This window comes from Schistocerca nitens, chromosome 7 (genome assembly GCF_023898315.1).
Source record: "Schistocerca nitens isolate TAMUIC-IGC-003100 chromosome 7, iqSchNite1.1, whole genome shotgun sequence".
Lineage (NCBI taxonomy): Eukaryota > Metazoa > Arthropoda > Insecta > Orthoptera > Acrididae > Schistocerca > Schistocerca nitens.
In genome coordinates, this window is record NC_064620.1 from 104377699 (window position 1) to 104392697 (window position 14999).

Genomic DNA, 14999 nt, shown 5'->3' on the forward strand with positions numbered 1-14999 from the left:
TCTTTACAGATTTTCATTTAATTACATGTGTTGTTTGCATGATTTTCAGCCCTCAGGTATCGTCGGCTTTGTTCTTCCAGTACAACACTCAGTTGGGACCACCCTATCATATTCTTGTTGACACCAATTTTATAAATCATTCAATCAAATTCAAATTGGACATAATCCAGAGTATGATGGACTGCTTGTATGCAAAATGTGAGTAAAAGTTAGGACTCTGCTCTTGTATAGTGTTTGAGTGTATTGTGTATGGATGGAAATAATACTGTGATTTGTTCTACATTGCTCATAGTATGAATATTAGTACAGTAATGTAAAAAGCAAGAAGTGGTATAAAAAGGTCTGAACTTAAATATATTTTTATATTTAAACAACTGAATGAAGAATGAATTACAGAAGGTTCTAGAAAATTATTTGAGGAATGATGTTGATGCAGTACCTGTACTTGCAGTTTTTATTGATACAAATGTGTTAATTCTCTCTTCATGCATAAATTTATTATTGCGTAAGACGTTCGCCCAATCACAGAGTATCACTGTTTTTATTATAAGTAACTCGACACCACGTTTTAGTTGACAGATCTGCTGGCTGAAAGCAGAATTGCCTATGCGTCCTGTCTGTCTTGACTTAACTGTCCTTTATGATTGTCTTACAGGCACTTAATTTATAGCCACTTAGCTCAATGTTGTCTTCCGGTAGACAGATCACCGTAACAGAGTTCCATGAGAAACTGCAGAGAGTACTGGAATTGGACCCAGGGCAAATCCATCAGTATCCTATGGGATAGATGTTAGGTTCAGCTGAACCTACAAATACTGGACATTGGCTTCATTCTGTGACATGATGCAATGATGTGGCATATGACATCATACATGCACAAACAGGAAGAGAACAGAACAGAACAATAACGCAAAACCAACAAACGTGAATATGAAGTCTTAGTTGTGGTGAAATATGGACATATTTTATTGATTTGACCTTTAATATTCAGTACAATAACACCCCAAGTAGGATGGGACAGGAAGTCAGCCATGCCGTTATCAAAAGAACTGTGCTAGCTTTCACCTTAGCAACTTGGAAAAACCTAAGTCAGGATGGGCAGATGGAATATGAACCCTGCTCCACCCAAATGTGAGCCTGGTGCATTATCACTGCCTTAGTCTATGAGCAGCTTATAATGTGCACAAGAAGTGTAACCTGGGTTAGGTGAAAGGTGACTTGATAGTTAAAATAACAGAGGATAAAGATACCATGCTGCAGCCTTCATTCCCTCTTACTTGCTTTGATTCACAGCCACTGGTGCACTGTATCTCATTCTGGATGAATGAATATAACTGTTTTGTTTCAATTAAGAAAATTTCATTCATTATTTCAATGCCTTACTTCAATTTTTTTATCAAATGATAAATACTCATGCAGTAACAAATACAAGTGTAGCCACTGACCTAACAGAGAAAGATAACTAGTAAGCACCATAGAGGGTCATGGTTTTCTCATTCCATAAATATTGGAATGCTATAATTGCCCAGAAATTTCACATTGACCCTCAGAACTGTAAACACTGTATTTCCAAGTAACAATCCTTAATGCAATATTTGAAGAACAAACATCAACAAAATAATTATATTTTGCAGATTACGTACTAAACTTCCATCAAAATTTCTTACTCCCTTTTCCTTAAGTGTTTGTTCAGCTTTGCTATTTTTTTGTAATTATTAAAGATGTTTGTATACACTTTCTCTTGTAAAAAAAAATAATTGTATGCCATTCCAATTTCAGGCATCCCGTATGTAACTGATTGTGTTGTCGGTGAGTTGGAAAAACTTGGCCAGAAGTACAGAATTGCATTGAGAATAATCAAAGACCCACGATTTGAACGTATACATTGTATGCACAAGGGTACATATGCTGATGACTGCATAGTGCAGAGAGTGACACAGGTTAGTATGCATATTAAGGTGAACACAGAAGTGCCATTGGGTTGTGAGAATTAATTGGTTTGATTTTGTTAATGTTTGTTTGATTTTCTGAGTAGCCTGGCTTTGCATATTCATGGATGTAGAGGGGCAATATATTTTAATGTGGAGGACAATTCTTGGTACTTCCCCTGTTTTAATTTCAACCTTCTGCATTCTTCCAGTTAAATATGAATTAAACCATTTGTGCAGTGTTGCACTCATACAACAATACTTAAGCTTATCTAGAAGAATATCATGATTCACAGAGTCAAAAGCCTTAGAGAGATCGCAAAATATCCCAGTGGGTGATGCTCGGCTATTCACAGCATTTAATATTTGGTCAGTGAAAGCATACATAGAATTTTCTGTTGGAAAAACCTTCCTGAAAACCAAATTGGCATTTTGTTAGTACTTAATTTTTATAAATATGTGAAGCTACTCTTGTATGCATTACTTTTTCAAGAATGTAACAATATTATGAAAAGTAAAGTTGCTACTCACCATATAGTGGAGATGCTGAGTTGCAGATAGGCACAACAAAAAGACTCACAATTAGGGCTTTCTGCCATTGAGGCCTTTGTCAACAATACACACACACACACACGCATCTGCAGTCTCAAGCAACTGAAACCACACTGCGAGCAGCAGCACCAGTGCATGGTGGGAGTGGTGACTGGGTGAGGGTGGGGAGGAAGCGGGGAAGGGGAGGAATTATGTGGTGGTGGGGGGGGGGGGGGAGGTCAGTGAAGTGCTGCAGGTCAGTTGGAGGGCAGAAGAGAGGTGAGGAGGGGTGGGGGAAGTAGCGGAAAAGGAGAGAAATAAAAAGACAGAGTGTGTTGGTGGAATGACGGCTGTGTAGTGCTGGAATGGGAATAGGGAAGGGGCTGGATGGGTGTGGACAGTGACACACCCTGTGCCATATGTATCCTTCCCACCAACACCAGCTTTCCTGAATTGCACAGGTTGGAAACTGCAATACATCCTATGTTCCCTAACCTTCCTGGCCTCAACCTTTGTTAGCCACTATCTTCACCCATACAGCCCCTTCCCTGCTCCCATTCCAGCACTACACAGCTGTCATTTCACCACCACACTCTGTCTTTTTATTTCTCTCCTTTTTCGCTACTCTCCACCACACCTTCCCTGTCCTCAGGCTAACTTGCAGCACTTGCCACCCCCATCATACGATCCCTCCCTGCCCCAGCCTCCTCTTTAACCCCACCCAGTCACCACTCCCACTGCTGCTCGCAGTGTGTGTGTGTGTGTGTGTGTGTGTGTGTGTGTGTGTGTGTGTGTTGTTGACCAAGACCTTAATGGCCTAAAGCTTTTATTGTGAGAGTCTGTCTGTTGTGCTTGTCTGTGACTCAGCATCTCTGCTATATGGTGAGTAGCGGGTCAATCCATATGAAGTGGTCCAGTGGTGGTTGCTTGGCCATTTTTAAATATGTGATTACCCTATAATTGAGAAGTTCAAAACAGGTTCCCCCCCCCCCCCCCACACTGAATGGTGACCATTTTCGTTTGTAGGCGTGCGACGATGTTTCAGTTTAGAGACGTTAGCAAAATATGAATATCTCTGCACTGGGTTAAGTTACAACATTCCAATTGACATGATAGTTGTTAGAAAAGTGTCGTCTACAACACTGTCTATTCACAAAATACCCTAAATTTAAAAATAACCAGTAAAAATGACTCTAAAGTTTGGTATCCAAATTTTCAAAAATCCAGTTTTTAGGCCCATAAATAGCAAACAAGGAGTGATTTGTGAGAGTCTATTTTTTTCATATAGCTGTAATACACTACTAGCCTCCTACAGAGCAAGAACGCTTACAAAGCCTCCTTAATTTTTTATGAATTTTTGAAATTTGAAAATTTTCATTTTTTTGTAAAGTTTGGGGTTAGTTATCCCAGGTGGGACTGAATATAAAAATATGATTTTTACACCGTTTTTACACCTATATGAGAGCAGCGTACTGTGATAATTTCAACATTGATATCTGACTGTGAACAAAGGTACGAATTTTTGAAATTGAGGAGGTGATTCACATTAACCTACAACTGATCTTGCCTGTTGCCTATTTAAATGGTTTATTGTTTCATTGTAATAAAATTTAATTGTGTCATATTTAGTTAACAACCCAATATTCATTTAGTTTATTTATTTTTAATAATGCAATATTAAACAATATGAGCTTTTGCTTTTGTTCTATTGTAATAAAAATGCCCATTTACGTTTAGGTTTATTGTCAAAAAAGAAGACATTATTGCTAGGTGTGCCATTGTTGTAGTCAGTCTGTTCTGAAACCTCTGTTAGAGTGGATGTAAATACTTCATTGGGAGTGTAGAATGTGTTATGTTCTTTGTTCTGTGTGTAATTTGTACTTAATTTTGAGAGATTAACTGGAATGCAATAACATGGATGAACAGTGTTCTGTGGGACAGATAGCAAGTGAAGTGTGTCATAAAACAGTTTACAGTTCAGTTTCAGAAAACTTGAAAATCTGAAGAACAACCACATTTTTGGAAGAAAGTTCTGTGATCCACATAATGTTCATAAAAAGCCTGTTACTAAAGGATTGAGGGAAATAAAACTTGAACATTTGTCCTTGTTATGTGAGAGTGAGACGGCTTCCCAAGTGAAACTTAATGAGTCCTGGATATTCCCTGTGCCCAAATTGTTACTCAAAAATATGTGTTGTGAATCTAGAAACAGAATCATGTAATTGATTGGCGACTCCATGTTGTCCTGTGCACCACGACCAGATAACAGGTTTACTTGAAAAAAAGAGACAGCATTGGTCGTATATTTTTTACTATTGCACTGAAGATGGTCACTCGGTGACAGAAAATCGATTTTGCAATAGTAAAAAATATACGACCAATGCTGTCTCTTTTTTTCAAGAATCATGTAACCTTGTTAATGACATTTATATTCCTAATGAGGAAGCTGTTAGCATATTGGATTTTGCTTGTTCTAAGTTAGACGTATTTCCTGCTGCGAAAATAATAAAATTAAGCAGCAGAAAAAGAAAAGCAGCTATTGAAAATAAGGTACAACAAATTTCAGACAAAATTAGAAAAGACTTGGAATCATGCTTTAATAATACAGATACCAACATCATTTCTAAAGAAGAAGAAAACCTACTACGTGCATCATCTGACACTGAATATTTGAGGTTCATAGAGAAATTAAAAATTAAATGTTCATTGACATCTAAAGAGGAAAAAGTTAAAATTATAAGTTTGGTCCCTGACTCATGGTCAAGAGAAAAAATAGTTCATGAATTCAACGTTTCTCATCGTTTGGTTAAACTAATCTGAAAATTAGTGAAAGAGCAAGGCACTTTTCCAGTTTTAGGAAAGAAGAAAGGAGTAGTTATAAGTGAAGAAACAATTAAAAATATCCAGCAGATTTTTTAACTTGATGAAAACAGTAGAATATGCCCAGATTTCAAAGAAAGCAAAAGAGTTGTTATAAATGGAGTTAAAGTAACAAAGCAGAAACTACTAGTGCTGTCAAATTCAAATGAACTTTATGTAGCTTTCAAAAATTCTCATCCTGAATGCAAAATTGGAAGGTCAAAATTTTGTGACCTCTGCCCTAAGTGGTGTATTTTGGCTGGATCGTCAGGGACACACACTGTATGTGTTTGTTAAATAAATGTAGTGTGACTAGGGTCTCCCATTTGCTAGAATGTTCACTGGGTGCAAGTTTTTAGATTTGACGCCATTTCAGCAACTTGCACGTCGATGGGGATGAAATGATGATGATCAGGACAATGCAACACCGAGTTTCTGAGCGGAGAAAATCTCCGACTCAACTGGGAGTCAAACCCGGGCCCTTAGGATTGACATTCTGTCACACTGACCACTCAGCTACGGGGGGCGGATGTGTTTGTTTATATCATCAAAATGTCAAACTGATGATTGTGGGTGCAAAACTCAGTGAACTTAACTAAAAAGAGTTACTTGAGTTAACGGTATGTGACACTAACAGTTATGACTGCATGATAAGTTTGTGTAATAAATGCCCTGGTAAGGAAACCGTTATTGAATTGTTTCACAAATATGATTACGAAATGCCAGACAGTATTACCTTCAAACAGTGGATTACAATTGACAGGGCAGAAATGATAACAGTGGTTAAGTCTCAGGAAGAGTACTTGGAATCTTTAATTGGTAACTTACAAAAACTCAAAAGTCCCCACTATGTTTCTAAAATCCAAAATAAGTTTTTGAAGGACAAAAAAGCACAACTTCATGAAGCTGAGTGCATAGTGCCAGCTGATTTTGCAGAAAGTTTTACATTTGTTATTCAAAATGCAATACAAGGGTGCCACTGGGTCAGTGACCAGGTAACAGTGCATCCATTTATTCTCTACTTTAAAAATGAGAAAGATGAAGTTTGCAGCTCTTCAATTTGCATTCTAAGTGACTACTTCGAGCACAATACTTTGGCTGTACATATGTTTCAAAAGTTTGTAATTAATGACATAAAAGAAAATTTGCCCAAGGTTGAGAAGCTGATAGACTTTTCAGATGGAAGTGGTAGTCAGTATAAGAACAAAAAGAATTTTTCAAATCTGTGCAACCACAAAGTAGACTTTGGGTTGGAGGCTGATTTGCACTTTTTTGCATCTTGCCATGGTAAAAATGCATGTGATGGAGTAGGAGGTACAACAAAACATGAAGTAGGGAAAGCCAGCTTACAAACAACAACCACAGACCAAATTCTCACAGTACATGACATGTATGTCTTTTGCAAGGCATTACCAATTTTCTGATCAAGAAAGAAGTGGTTGTGCATATGAAAACAACACTTCAGACCAGATTTGAAAACTGTTTAGCATTAAAAGTAACAAGGCATTTCCACAAATTCCTTGGCATTGCAGAAAACTTAGTTCGATGCTATGTAACATCAGACACAGAAATTTATGGGGATCATTGTGTCAGTAAAATTACATCGCTGTCTTTAAGGTTGAATGACATTTATTTAATTTGCTTGTAACACGTAATTTTTACATACATGTGCCTTTTTTTTTAACAAAGTATATAAAGAATAAAAGTGAAATTTTTACAATTAGAGTTTTCATTTTACATTATTTCTTATTACATTATAAATGTTTGTAAATTATATAAAGGAATAAAAATTAATTTCTTATTACATCATAAATGTATATAAAGTATATAAAAAATAAAAATTAATTTTTTCAATTAGAATTTTCTTTTTACATTATTTCTTATTTCTGCTTTCTAATTACATCATAATTCATTTAGGTCCATATTATAGGGGCATTTTTAATAAGGCACTGCTTGATGCACTTTTAAAAAGTATGGCCTGTCACTGTTTTGATTCCATCCGGTAATGAATTGTGGAAGACGTGGATATAAGGACTTTTTGCTGTTAGAGTTAATCTTCTGGTAACCATATGAAAGCCTTTTTTTATGCCTTGTTTCATAGTGGTGGCTGTCCATATTTCTTTTTGTGATCTTAAGTGTCTTCTTTCACTAGCCTTATGATTTCTAGTACATACATGGCATAAAATGTGAGAATATTGTGTCTAGTGAACAGTGTTTTACAAGACGTTCTTTGTTTTACTTTTGCTACAATCCTTAAAGCTCGCTTTTGCAGTATGAAGACTGTTTTCATATTTGTTTGGCATTTGCTGCCTCACAGTACTACCCCGTATGACAAGAAGGGGTATACTAACCCATAATATACAGTCCTTAGAGTTTCCGAATTGAGATATGGTGATAATCTTCTTAGTACATATAGGCTGGATGTTATTTTTTTGCAGACATGGTCAACTTGCTGCTTCCAAGAGAGTCTGTCGTCTATGTATAGTCCCAAGAATTTACAATCTGAACGGCTATTTGACAGAGTTTCCTTAGTTTCAGTGTTGTGCCTGTTTATACCACTGGGTTTAAAATGATATATATATATATATATATTCAAGTTGCCTTTTTCAAAGTGTGCTCTTGCCTTTTCGATAAAGCTGCAAATTTCTTCGACTAGGCTGGTTCCACTGTCTGCACAACAGACACCAGATGTATCATTGGCATACATAATGACCAATTGCTTACTGTCCAGAGAACTTGTGAAATCGTTTACGTGACATATGACTAGGACTGAACCTAAAATGGAGCCATGGGGAACCCCAAAATGTATTTTTCTTATACTTGACCTTTTCTGCTCTAGTATTTCTCCGTTTTAATATAGGGTTTCTGTGCACTGTTGCCTGCCTTTTAAATATGTTTCAAGCAGTTGCATGAGTTTTCCAATTAAACCACTCTTCGCAATTTTTGACAAGAGTACATCATGATGTACTCTGTCAAAAGCTTTTGAGAGGTCCTAGAATTTATGTTTTCAAGTACGTGGTGAACAAATTGTACAGCTGCTGACATGGTACTTCGACCCTTCCTGAAACCATGTTGGAAATCCCCTAGTAAGTCAGCGTTATTGTAGTGTTCCAGGATTCTTTTTAATATTATTTTTTCTATCAGTTTGCTGAATGTTGAGATGAGGGCTATGGGCCTGTAGTTCTGTACATGCTTTCTTTCCCCTTTTTTGTGTAATGGTTTAATTACAGCAAGTTTCAACCTGTCTGGGAACACACCCTCTTCGAGTGTACAGTTTATAAGATGAAGTAGTGGTTTCAACAGTTCATGTTTGCATTTCTTCATTAGATATGGAGAAATTTCATCTATTCCTGCTGATTTTTTTGTTTTTGAGGCTATCAATGTGTTGCAAAATATCATAAGCACTTACTGTGGGTAATGTACTACTGCAGTTCTGTTTGTCACTAGTCGTAAATATGTGCTGCTTATCCTTCTTCATACACACATCATTTTTGACAGTGTCTATGAAGTAATTATTGAAAGTATTGGTGACCAGAGAAAGGGATCGGAAATGACATTATTGTGATTCTTGAGTTTCTCCCGGCGTATTTGATAATCAAAATATCCACGGGTGTACTGCCGGTCTACAGTGTCCAACGGGCACAATATTTCGGCGATCATACATGTCGCCATCATCAGGTGAACTGACGGACTGAGCTCCTGTGAACGTGCCTGCACGGAGATCCGTACACTATGGCTGCTCAGGGGGAACTGGGTTCGGTCGCGGCGGCGGCCGATTTAAATACCCTCCACCCGCGGCGCGCTCACTCCGCGCCACGGTCGCGCGGTGGAACAGATTGCGACGGCTTCTGAGATGACGTCGGTGTGATGGGTCTGTCCGCCGTGGTCGTCACAACTATACATTTGCTCGATTTACTCTTCATTAACCCAGTCGCTGGTTCCCAAGCCTTGCTAAGATTATAGCCACAGTCACGGTTTATGAGGTCGTCATTGGTGCGAATTTCGATGGCCTCTCTAACAACGCTGTCCCAGTACATGGAGAACTTCGAGGAGGAAGCCCTGTCGTCATCTGAATGGAAACCTACTTGCTTTTTCCATTACGTGGACGACACGTTCGTCATCTGGCCACATGTTATGGATAAACTCCTTGACTTCCTTACACATCTAAACTCCATACACCCCAACATCCCCCCCCAGGGGGTCCACAATTCTTCTGTGGATACGTGCGTAGCGAGCACGGGACCCCGAGCTAATGTGGCCCTCCTTCCTTTCCGGGCTGTATACCCTCCCTTTCCGCATCCTTCCCTTCCCCCATCTTTGCCCCCCCCCCTCCACACCTCTGGCTCTTTCCTTCCCTTTCTCCCCCTCTGGGAGTATGGTTTGTGCCTACGTCCGGAGACGGATGCTCGAAACTGTTACAAATTCCTTGCTTTCTCTACTTGCAAGTCTTCGTCCTTCCTCTGTCCTTCTCTTTTCCTTCCCTCTTCTCTTTGCATTTTTCTCCGCTGCGGCGTTTGAGACCCCTCTTCTTTCCTTTCCCTTTCTCTTTTTTCCTCCCTGTGCGTGTCTGAAGGCCGACCCACGCACTTCCATGCATAGCCGGTGACGGGGTAACGCGTAATTCCCCGCCCCAGGTAGACAGGTAGGACACGTTCGTACCCCCTGGTAACGGCCAGGCCCAGGGAGGGGTGATTACCCGAGCTGATACCTTCCGAAAGTGCCGATTGGTCCCTCCGTCCGTTTGTCGGGAGGTGTGACCTGAGGTGTGAACAATCACCTAAGGCGGGAGTGCCATCAGAGAGGGCCCCCACAAGGGAGGAGCGCGCCATCGGAGACGCCGGTAATCATGGGGGATTCTTCCGCAATGGTTTCCTCACCTTCCACTATGTCTGCTCACAAGCGTAAGTTCACTGAGTCTCAGCGACAGACAGTTCTTCCATCGTTGCCACAGTTCCTTGTTGTTTCTCGGTCTGACGAAGGTCACGACTTCTCCACGGTCAACCCTTTCATTATTCAGAAAGGTGTCGACGCAATTGCAGGTCCTGTAAAGTCTTGTTCGAGATTACGGAATGACACCCTGTTGTTAGAAACAGTCATAGCCCTCCAGGCACAAAAATTGTTGCGTACCTCACTACTACACACCTTCCCTGTCCGGGTGGAACCGCACCGTACTTTAAATTCCTCGCGTGTAGTCGTTTATACAGGCTCCCTCGATGGATTGTCTGACGAGGAAATTCAGCACTACCTGTCTGACCAGGGCGTAATGGCTGTTCATAGAGTTATGAAAAGGGTTGACACGAACATCATTCCAACCCGCACTGTCTTCTTGACATTTGACAAAGTTCAACTCCCATCGAAAATCAAAGCAGGCTATGAGATAATTTCCGTTCGCCCTTACGTCCCAAACCCTACGCGTTGCTATTGGTGTCAGCGGTTCAATCACACCAGCCAGTCCTGTTCCAATCCGGCCAAATGTGTTACGTGTGGCAAGGATGCCCATGAGGGTGCTTGTCCACCTCCATCCCCTCGCTGCATCAACTGTATGGGTGACCACGCTGCTTCCTCTCGAGATTGCCCCGTTTTTAAGGACGAAAAGCTCATCCAGGAAATTAGAGTGAAGGAAAAGGTGCCGACCTTTGCTGCTCGAAAATTATTCGCCAGTCGACAGCCCACCGTGCCTCAGACAGGAAAATACAGCACTGTCCTTGCTTCTCCCCAGCCAACAAAGGAGGCGGCCACGCAGACTTGCGACCTCGCCTTTAGTACCACGGTCATCAGATCGGCCAGCGCAAAGATCGCCCGTTCAGCCTCACCACTTTCGCCTGCCCACTCTCTGGCTCACCCTTCGTCGGGTTCTGCTAAATCTCGAACCCAAAAGTCAGACACCAAGACTTCGAAAAAAGAGCATGCTCGTGAAGAGTTTTTACGTACCGCAACTTCCCAACCATCGGTTCCTCCTTCATCTAAACATCATACTTCCAAGAAGGCTAATAAGAAGCCCAGTTCCTCTCCTTCTCCGCCAAGGCGTGTCTCATCTACAGCACCACCTGGTGGGAATCGCCCTCGGCCGTCTTCTGTGTCGCCGAGGCGCACTGCTGGCGGCCGATTAACCGGCCGATCGCTGGTGGCAGGAGCTGCTCCTGACCAACCTATGGATCAGGATCTTCTGCCTTCGGCTGAATGCCATTCTATGCTGTCGGTCGCAAGCTCTGAGCAGTCGTTGAGTTGACAGTGACCTTGGTCGCATTCCTCCATTTTCTGTTCACCCTATGTCCATTATCCACTGGAATATCCGCGGTATTCGAGCCAATCCTGCTGAATTGTCGATCCTCTTGCGATCCTACTCGCCGGTCATCTTCTGTCTTCAGGAAACAAAGCTGCGTCCTCATGACCGCTTTGTACTCCCTCATTTTCAGTCCGTCCGATATGATCTCCCCTCTGTTGAAGGCACTCCAGCACATGGAGGACTCATGATTCTTCTCCATGATACTCTCCATTATCACCCAATCCACTTAAACACTTCCTTCCAAGCTGTCGCCATCCGTCTTTCCCTTTCTGGTTACACGTTCTCTCTTTGTACTGTATACATTCCATCGTCCACACCAATGGCACGAGCTGATCTCCTTCATCTTCTTGCTCAGCTTCCACCCCCCTATTTGCTGGTTGGGGACTTCAAAGCCCACCACCCACTTTGGGGATCTCCACATCCTTGTCCACGTGGCTCACTATTGCTAGACATCTTCCACCAAGCGGATCTAGTTTGCCTCAACACTGGGGTCCCTACATTTTTGTCTGCCTCCACGACAAATTTATCTCATTTGGACCTTGCGGTCGGTACTGTTCCGCTATCTCGGCGCTTCGAATGGTTCGCCCTTGATGATACACACTCGAGTGACCACTTTCCATGTGTCCTTAGACTGCAGCCTCAACTGCCATATATGCGGCCGCGATGCTGGAAGTTTGCCCAAGCCGATTGGACACTTTTTTCGTCTCTAGCGACATTCGATGACCGTCGCTTTCCCAGCGTCGACGATGAGGTCACACATATTACCGACGTTCTTCTTTCAGCTGCGGAACGTTCAATACCACGCACCTCCGAATTGCCCCGGCGCCCCCCAGTTCCTTGGTAGAACGAGGCAAGCTGTGACGCAATACGTGAGCGGCGACGTGCTCTTCGCATTTTCCGCCACCATCCTACTTTGGCCAACTGTATCCGCTATAAGCAGTTCCGTGCGCGATGCCGTCGCGTCATCCGCGATAGCAAGAAGGCAAGCTGGAAATTCTTTATTAGCTCATTTAACACCTTCACTCCCTCCTCGGAAGTTTGGAGTCGGCTTCGACGGTTCTCAGGCGCGCCTAGTTTCTCCCCAGTCTCTGGGCTCACTGTCGCGCATGATACATTAGTGGACCCCATCGCAATTTCTAACTCATTGGGTCAGCAGTTTGCTGAGATTTCAAGCTCTTCAAATTACCCGCCAGCGTTTCTCCCGAAGAAACGTGCAGCTGAAGTGCGACATCTTGCTTTCTCCTCTCAAAATCGCGAAAGCTACAATACTGTTTTCTCCTTGCGGGAACTCCAACATGCACTCTCTTCTTCTCGCTCCTCCGCCCCAGGACCGGATGGTATCCACGTCCAAATGTTGCTGCATTTATCAACCCATAGTCTGCGTTACCTCCTTCGCCTTTATAATCGAATTTGGACCGACAGTACTTTTCCCAGACGATGGCAGGAAGCTATCGTCGTTCCCGTTCCGAAACCTGGAAAGGACAAACATCTCCCCTCTAGCTATCACCCCATTCCTCTCACAAGTAGTGTCTGTAAGGTTTTGGAGCGTATGGTGAATTACCGTTTAGCTTGGTGGCTGGAATCCCGCAGTCTTTTTAACACCTGCCCAATGCGGATTCCGAAAGCATCGTTCTGCAGTTGACCATCTTGTTGCTCTCTCCACTTACATCATGAACAATTTTCTCCGGAATTGCCAAACGGTAGCAATATTTTTTGATCTGGAGAGAGCATACGATACCTGTTGGAGGACAGGCATCCTCCGCACACTGTTCTCTTGGGGTTTTCGAGGCTGGCTGCCCCTTTTTTTTCGCGAATTTATGGCAGAGCGCACATTTAGGGTGCAGGTGAACACTACTCTCTCCCGTACTTTCTCCCAAGAAAACGGGGTACCCCAGGGCTCCGTGCTGAGTGTTGTACTGTTTGCCATCGCCATAAATCCAATTATGGATTGTCTCCTTCCTGATGTCTCGGGCTCCCTCTTTGTGGACGATTTTGCGATCTACTACAGCTCTCAATGGACCAGCCTTCTTGAACGACGTCTTCAAGGATGTCTCGATTGCCTCCACTCTTGGAGCATCGAAACCGGCTTCCGTTTTTCTCCCAGTAAGACCGTTTGTGTTAAATTTTTGGCGACGAAAGGAGTTTCTTCCACCCTCCTTACATCTAGGACCTGTCAGCCTTCCGTTTTCAGACGTCACTAAATTCTTGGGTCTTATGTTTGACAGAAAACTGTGCTGGTCCTCCCACGTTTCCTATCTTTCGGCTCGCTGTCTGCGATCCCTCAACACCCTCCGTGTCCTGAATGGTACCTCCTGGGGAGCGGACCGAGTGGTCCTTCTCCGCCTCTATCGCGCCTTAGTGCGCTCGAAATTGGACTATGGAAGCATAGTCTACTCCTCTGCTCGGCCGTCTATTCTTCGGCGTCTCGACTCTATCCACCACCATGGATTACGTTTAGTGTCTGGAGCTTTTTACACCAGCCCTGTGGAAAGCCTTTATGCTGAGACTGCTGAACCTCCGCTGTCCATTCGGCGAGCAGTCCTTCTGAGTCGTTATGCTAGCCATCTGTCTTCCATGCCTGCTAATCCAACCCATGACATTTTTTTCGACGCCTCCTTTGATGTAGGGTATGCAGGCCGCCCCTCCTCCCTACTACCACCGGGAGTCCGCTTCCGTCAACTGCTCCATTCTCTTTCCTTCCGCTTTCCTAAAATCTTCTTGACAACTTGGGGTACAGCACCGCCTTGGCTCTGTCCCCGGATCTGCCTGCTCTGTGACCTTCGTCGATTTCCCAAGGATGGTACCCCTCCACTTGTTTATCGTCGGGCATTTGCTGCTCTATGTGCACAAATGACGGACGCCACATTTATTTACACCGACGGCTCGAAAACATCGTTAGGTGTAGGGAGTGCCTATATTGTTGGCGACACCCCAAATCACTTTCGGCTTCCCGACCAGTGTTCGGTGTATACTGCAGAGCTTTATGCTGTTCTCCAGGCTGTCCACTACATCCGCCGCCATCAGCGGATACAGTATGTTATCTGCTCAGATTCTCTCAGCTCTCTCCTCAGTCTCCAAGCTCTTTACCCTGTCCACCCTCTGGTCCACCGAATTCAGGACTGTCTGCGCTTGCTCCACCTGGGGGGCGTCTCGGTGGCATTCCTCTGGCTCCCGGGTCACGTTGGTATCTGTGGAAATGAGGCGGCCGATATTGCAGCCAAGGCTGCAGTCTCTCTTCTTCGGCCAGCTATTCGATCGATTCCCTTCGCCGATCTACGGAGCGTTTTATGTCGTCGTGTTGTTCATTTATGGCACGCGCATTGGTCGACACTTCCCCATAATAAATTGCGGGACATGAAAGCTCTTCCTTGTGCTTGGACCTCTTCCTCCCGAAC

General features: G+C 43.0%; 1 protein-coding gene across 2 annotated transcripts in view; it reads left to right on the forward strand.

Moving 5' to 3' along the window:
- Positions 1-14999, forward strand: part of LOC126194852 (rRNA-processing protein FCF1 homolog) — a 58687-nt gene that overhangs the window by 911 nt on the left and 42777 nt on the right. For both annotated transcript variants that reach the window (XM_049933200.1, XM_049933199.1), the window contains 2 exons: positions 50-198; positions 1780-1940. In XM_049933200.1, coding sequence (XP_049789157.1) covers positions 50-198; positions 1780-1940 — 310 coding nt within the window. The remainder of the gene's footprint in view (positions 1-49; positions 199-1779; positions 1941-14999) is intronic.